This window comes from Hypanus sabinus, chromosome 1 (genome assembly GCF_030144855.1).
Source record: "Hypanus sabinus isolate sHypSab1 chromosome 1, sHypSab1.hap1, whole genome shotgun sequence".
In the NCBI taxonomy this organism is placed as follows: domain Eukaryota; kingdom Metazoa; phylum Chordata; class Chondrichthyes; order Myliobatiformes; family Dasyatidae; genus Hypanus; species Hypanus sabinus.
The window spans coordinates 184,117,772-184,125,373 of NC_082706.1; the positions used below are offsets into that span (position 1 = coordinate 184,117,772).

General features: G+C 37.5%; 1 protein-coding gene across 1 annotated transcript in view; it reads left to right on the forward strand.

Moving 5' to 3' along the window:
* Window positions 1–7,164, forward strand: part of LOC132383383 (peptidase inhibitor 15-like) — a 29,274-nt gene extending 22,110 nt beyond the window's left edge. The window contains exon 5 of the mRNA XM_059954307.1: window positions 4,485–7,164. Within this exon, the coding sequence (XP_059810290.1) occupies window positions 4,485–4,620 (136 nt within the window). The 3' untranslated portion in view covers window positions 4,621–7,164. The remainder of the gene's footprint in view (window positions 1–4,484) is intronic.
* Window positions 7,165–7,602: the final 438 nt, after the last annotated feature.

Genomic DNA, 7,602 nt, shown 5'->3' on the forward strand with positions numbered 1-7,602 from the left:
ATGGTGAAGTCATCAAATTGCAAAATGGAGAATAGTTTGGGCTTTTCATCCTATTCATCCGGAGACATGAACTTAAATTTCACTGCAAGAGCTGGGAAAGTTTAAATAAAATAATGTCTGGAATAGAAATCTATTATTTGTAATGTTAACTATAAGACTTTTTAACAATAAAACACATCTAGTTCACTACTGGGAAAATGGACTAAGTGCAGCAGATGGAACTCAATGCAGAAAAGCATGAGGTGTTACACTCCAGGGGTGGGGTAGAACTTACATAGTGAGTGGCAGAGCACAGAGGAGTGCAGTAGAACAAATGGATGGAGGGATACACATCCTTAATTTCTTGAACTGAGGTTGTAAAGAAAGCTCTTAGCACATTGGCCTTCATAAGTCAAAGTACTGGGTACAGGCATTGGGATGTCAATTTAAGTTGTATAAGACATTGGTGAGGCCTAATTTGGAGTACTGTGTGCGGTTCTGGTCACCTACTTATGGGGACGATATCAGTAAAATTAAAAAGGTCCAGAGAAAATTTACAAGAATGTTGCCGGGTTTTGAGGAACCAAGTTATAGGGAAAAATTGAATGGGTGAGGACTTTATTCCTCAGAATGTAGAAGATTTGATAGAGGTATATAAAATTATGAGGGGCGTAGACAGGGTAAATGCAAGCAGGGTTTTTGCACTGAGGTGATGAGACTGGAACTAGAGGTCATGGATTAAAGGTGAGGTGTTAAAGAGGGAACTTCACTCAGAGGGTTAGAGTACGAGTGTGCAATTAACTGCCAGTGGAAGTGGTGGACACATGTTCAATTTCAACAGTTAAGAGAAATTTGAAAAGGAACATGGATGAGAGGGATCTGGGTGCAGTCTGATGGGGTTCAGCAGATTGGTACGGACTAGATGGGCTGAAGGAACTGTTTCTGTACTGAAGTGTGCTACGACTATGACTACCAGCTAACATGAGGAACTTTCAGAAGCTCTCAAAAAGATGATAGCTTTGACAGATGTCATAGCAAGGAATGCGACTTAGAGGGCCAACAAACTTTGTTCACCTTGTTCTGGGCCTCCCAACGATAATGTTACATTGTGCAAGACTGCAGTCAAGGAGCGTGTGTGCAAGTAATGTGGAATAATGGTAAAAATGTGACTGTATATTGGGAATAGGAATGGAGGGCAAGAGTGCTCGGTGTTGATAGTGCCTAAGTGACAGGAATGCTGTACAGTGAACAATGAGTGAGCTTAGGGACATAGTTGGCAGAAGGCAGCTTTGAGAATTTGCATTGATCTGACCATGTGTGAGGTCACTGAATGCCTTGCAGCAATTTCACTGAACCTTGTCACTTGGTGTTGACTTTAATAGCTGTTTCCTTCCACTGCTCTTTCCGTGTCCTTTACCAAGCCCTCTGGGGTTCTGAAAATCTGTGTGCCTCTTCTCACTGTTGTTCAGCATTGGCTATCAAACACACTGATATGAGCCCTGGGATGACTTCTCACCATCTCTCCTTTAAGAGGTTCAGGCTGGCTTTAGTTTGTGTGGGCTTGAAGAGTTGCATAGCTACTCATGAAATGGTGGTGATGCAGTAGGAGAATAAAGACAGCAGTAAGCAGCAGCCAGCTGTTGAAACCACGTTAATAAGCGGTCTGTGTAAATTCCATGTGTGGTCCACACTGGATCAAAGGGCTTGTGTTAATTGCAAGTTGCTATCCCACTGACAGTGGTGTCCAAGTCAGCACCCAAGGTCCCTATTGAACAAGAATGATTTAGAGCAAGTTAGCAAATACTTTAATTAAAAACCTACTCTCAAATTAAATGTTAGATGTTTTTTCCTTACTCACACATTGAGCCATCATGAATTAGCTCTGGTACAATAGCTGTGAAATTTTTAGCAATGGAACTATTTCTCCTCTCATTTGGAAAGAAAATGTCTTAAAGAGCAGAGATTCCTGAGCAATTTATAAATGAAACACTTTTGCTCAATTTAATATAAATTATATCAAAATATGTCCAACAATTGTCAATGATTTGATAGCTAGTGTAATTAATCACACTGCTAAACACATTTTAAACACCTAAGAGCAAGTGTTACAAGGTATGCTTTCAGACCTGCTCTATTATCTTCCTTTGAATTCTCTAGACTAAAGTGTATTCAGGCAATAAAGTACCAGATTTCCATAAGGTCCATCAACTCAAAGCTTTCTGAGGCACACTTCTAAGGTCCCATCTTGAAAGGTTTAATATTACTGCCACATGTCATGAAATTTGTTAACTTTGCAGCAACAGTACAATGAAATACAAGATAAACATAGAAAAAGAACTGGATTAAAGTATACAGTGTCTATAAAAAGTATTCACCTCCACCCCCCCCCCCCCGGAAGTTTTCATGTTTTATTGTTTTACAACATTGAATCACAGTGGATTTAATCTGGCTTTTTTTGACACTGATCAACAGAAAAAGACTCTTTTGTGTCAAGGTGAAAACAAATCTCTACAAAGTGAGATCAATTAATTGCAAATATAAAACACAAAATAATTGAAGCATAAGTGTTCATCCCCTTCAAGTCTGTATTTAGTAGATGCATCTTTGGCAGCAATTACAGTCTTGAGTCTGTGTAGATAGGTCTCTATCAGCTTTGCACAACTGGACACTGCAATTTTTCCCCATTCTTCTTTACAAAACTGCTCAAGCTCTGTCAGATTGCTTGGGGATCATAAGTGAACAGCCCTTTTCAAGTCCAGCCACAAATTCTCAATTGGATTGAGTTCTGGACTCTGAGTTGTCCACTGCAGGACATTAACTTTGTTGTTTTAAAGCCATTCCTGTGCAGCTTTGGTTTAATGGTTGGGCTCATTGTCTTGCTGGAAAACAAATCTTCTCCCAAATCACAGTTCTCATGCAGACCGCATCAAGTTTTCCTCCAGGATTTCCCTGTACTTCGCTGCATTCACTTTATCCTCTGCCTTACAAGCCTTCCAGGACCTGTTGCAATTAAGTATCACCACAGCACGATGCAACCACCACCATGCTTCTCCATAGGGATGGTGTGTTTTTGATAATGTGTGGTGTTTGGTCTAGTGGCCAAATAGCTCAATTTTGGTTTCATCAAGCCATAGAACCTTCATCCAGCCTACTTCAGAGCCTTCCACATGCCTTCTGGCAAACACTAGCTGAGATTTCATGTGAGAGTTTTTCAACAACGGCTTTCTCTTTGTCACTCTCCCATAAAGCTGCAACCCGTGAAGCACCCGAGCAACAGTTTCTCCCATTTCAGCCATTGAGGCTTGTAACTCCTCCAGTGTTGTCATAGATCTCTTGCTGGTCTCTGTCACTAGTTCCCTTTTTGCACAGTCACTCAGTTTTTGAGGACAGCCTGCTCTAGGCAGATTTAGTGCTGTGCCATATTGATGATTGACTTAACTGTACTCTGAGGGATATTCAGTGACTTGGAAATCTTCTTGTATCCATCTTCTGACTTGTGCTTTTTAATAACCTTTTCGTGGAATCGCTTGGAGTATTCTTTTGTCTTCATGGTGTAGTTTGTTGCCAGGATACTGAGCCACCAGCAGTTGAACCTTCCAAATACAGGAGTATTTTTACTACAATCGAAACACCTTGACTGTACACAGGTGATCTCCATTTAACTAATTATGTGAATACTAAAGCCAATTGGCTGCACCAGAGATGATTTGGTGTGTCATATTAAAGAGGATGAATACTTATGTATTCAATTATTTTATGTTTTATATTTGTAATTAATTTAGATCAGTTTATAGAGATTAGTTTTCACTTTGACACGAAAGAATCATTTTCTGTTGATCAGTGTCAAAAGAGCCAAATTAAATCTATTTTGATTCAATGTTGTAAAACAATAAAACATGAAAATATATAGGTACTGTATATTGGTATATTAAACAGTTAATTTGAGATAAGTAGTCAAAAACAGAAACTAAAAAAAAGTATCAATGAGAAGAGTGCATGTCCTGGTGGTGAGGTTCCTTGATGCTTTTCTGAGGCACCGCTCCTTGAAGATGTCTTGGATATTACAGAGGCCAATGCCCATGATGGAGCTGACTAATTTTACAACCCACTGCAGATTACTACAGTCCTGTGCAGTAGCCCATACCAGCCAGTCAGAGTGCTCTGCATGGTATATCTGTAGTTTTTGACTATTTTAGGTGACAAGCCAAATTTCCTCAAACTCCTGATGAAATATAACCACAGCCTTGTCTTCATTATAGCTGCATATATTGGACCAGGTTAGATCCTCCGAGATATTGACACCCAGGGACTTGAAAATTACTCCCTCTCTCTCTACTTCTATGAGGATTGATAGGTGTTCCTTCCTCTTACCCTTCCTGAAGTCCCCAATCAGCTCTTTAGTCTTACAGTAGCATGTATTAATTACATTTCGTGTATAAAGTTTTCTGTTAAACCTCTATCAAAAAAGCATTGGAACTTCATAGCTTGTTTTACTATTTGTTTAGGGGAAACTGGATTGGAGAAGCACCGTATAAAGTTGGAATACCATGCTCAGCCTGCCCACCCAGTTATGGAGGAACCTGCAACAACAATCAGTGCTTTCCACGAGTAACTTCAAACTACTTATACTGGTTCAAGTGATTTGTTTACAGAATACATTGCCAATGCCACAATAGGAACATTAGTTCCTCAAACTACTAGTCAGCTGAAAAGACTTTGCAAAACATATTATATACCCATTATTATCACTGAAAAATTTACCATTTTACAGACATATTTAATATTATCATTTTACTGCTTTTAACTTTCACCGAGTTAGCTCATGGAAATGCAAAACTTTAGTATATCAACACAGGGCACTGTATTTATGAGGAGAAGCAGCATAAAACTTCAGAATATTGCTATGTTTTTATTTGCAGGTGAGAATAGAAAGCAGTATCCAGCTGGTTTTGTGCATAGATATGATGAAACATTACCGACTTGGAAAAGTAGTTTGTTATTTATCCATAATGGGTGTATTTAGGTTTATGCCTAGAATACTGTTAAAACTGGAGGGACAGTCAGATAAGCTAAGGGATTTGCTTGTAGAAAGCATTAATTAAAGCAATTGCAAATAATTTAATAAGCTCTGCTCTGGATAACGAGGGCAGTTTAGTTCTTAAAGCTTATGTGGTGCTAATCATTTATTTAAAATCCCTGCCAATCATGTCAGGCATAACTTCAAGATACTTAGTTAAGATATTAAAATATAGAGAAACAAATAGGACAGTCATAAGGGTGCTATTGATCATAATGATCACATTTTGATCGCACATATTTTTCCATAACAGTTGGAATTTATAAACCGTAGCCCCAGGCAGCTCAGACACAAACACATCTGTTGCATCAGGTAGCACATGAGCAGGCTCTTGTGCCAAAAATAAGTAACATATCTGCAATATTTACAGGACATTGCACTCAATTCATCCCACACAGTCAATGACTACATGTTTATTCTTCTTCCTCTGAGGACCCCAATCTATATCTTCATGAGGTCCTCAACATTTTGTTTCTTAAATAATTTTTGGCCCTTTGCTTTGATGGCATTTTCCCTCTAAACTAAACAATATATTATTTTCCTCATGTCTTTAACATGGCAATACATCCACAGGCACAACAGAAGTCAGTGTCACATAATTACAGCACTTATGCCGATGCCACAGATAACTGCTTGGCTCCAAGAGGAGATGGTCATCAGTACTTCAATATCAAATTTGGTGGAATAGGGTGTATGGTTACATCAAAGGTCATGGGACATTTTCCAGACATACTGGAAATATACAAAAACTAAAGTGCAGGGAACACTCAGAAGTCATGAAGCATCTATGGAGAAATATGCATAGTCAATATTTGAAATTCATTTGTAGTACTTCCTCTTTTTATTTCAAATCTCCAGCTTCTACCATATTTTGAGTTTGTAATATTACAATAACAGATCAATATTCTATTTTTCTGCTTATTGCTCTTTGCTGCTTGGATTTACTTTTAAGAATCCACATTTATAATTAATATAAACTAGAGGAGAAATGAAGAAGTTTTCAGAAAGTGTAACAGTCTTAAATTGTTCAGTTATTAGGGCATTAGTAATTATGCACAATAAATCACAAATTGTGACCTTTTTACTAGGTAAACTCTGATTAGTCAATCATTTAGGTATTTTTATAAGTTAAACATGGTTCCAATTTGTGCCTTAAACAAAGAGGCCTGAATTTCATCCTTAGTTGTTCTGTATCTTTTTCAATATCGGTAATAGTAGCTCTGAAATTGTGGAATTTTTAGTTTAAACTACATTCAGTGCAATACAAGCTTTAGTAATTTTTTATGCAGATTCAGAACTGGAGACTCAGACTGCTGAAAGTTATAAATTAAATACTCAGTTCCCTTACTAATCAAAATATTTTCATTGTGATATTTTGCCAATCCATTATTTGCTGTATTCCAAGGTGATCAATGTCCAGCCTTTATCAAGGTCATCGTAAAACTTTAAAAAAAAACATCTATCTTTTTATTTATTAAGAAACCGACTACTATATTCTAATTCAACTAGCAAATGGTCCTGAAAAGCCTTTCTAAGTCATTGCCATTTATTTAAAATGAATTTATTTCCCTTTAGAACAAACATGAGGAGGAATTTCTTTAGCCAGAAGATGGTGAATCAGTGGAATTCATTGTCATAGACAGCTGTGGGGGCCAAGTCAATGGGTATATTTAAAGCAGAAGTTGATAGGTTCTTAATTAGCAAGGGCTTCAAAGATAACGGAGAAGGCAAATGAAGGAGGTTGAGAGCAATAATAAATCTGCTATGATCAAATGGCAGAGCAGTCTTGATAGGCAGTATAATTCTGCTCCTATGTCTTATGGTCTAAAATTGTGTTAAACAGGGGTGGTGGACTGGACACTGATTAAAATGGTAATTTTTGTGACCAGCACCTTTTTGGTTATGTTAGTCAAACCATACCTTCTCAAATATGACAACAAGGAAAACTCTTTTAAAATCATCTTTAATAACATCTATGACTTGGATTTTCCATTTGGTGTATTTGATAAACTGGCTTTCAAGAAACTAGCACAGTAAGTTAAGTAGCTTATGTTATCACTGCAAATTGTTATCCATAATTCTAAACAGCTGCTCAATTTTATCGTTTCATGGCAGAGGTTCCTACTTAGTGATATGCAAATTAATTTTAATGGATGTTCAAATGGAAAAAAATTCTCAAAATTACGCAATTGGGTTTGAGAGCTTTTCTCCATGTTCCTTGTTGTTATTTTGGTTAATTCTACTTAAAGTAACCTTCCTGAAGTAGGTGATGCAAGATGGGATGAATAATCTTAATGAGTAATTTGCATTTGTAATTTTCATGTCACTGAAAAACATTTTAGAGGTAATATATTATCAATTTTCTGGAATATTAACGCTTGAAAGATCTTTGAGTGATCTGTTGTAAAGGAAGTCAAGGTGGTTATGGAAATAGCAGTCCACAGATTTGAAGTTTGTGGCTGTAACTAAGGACATCCGAGGGGAAGGTTGCTTGCCCTCACCTCCTTCTCAAATCACACATGCACTCAGTAACCTTTCCCGCTACC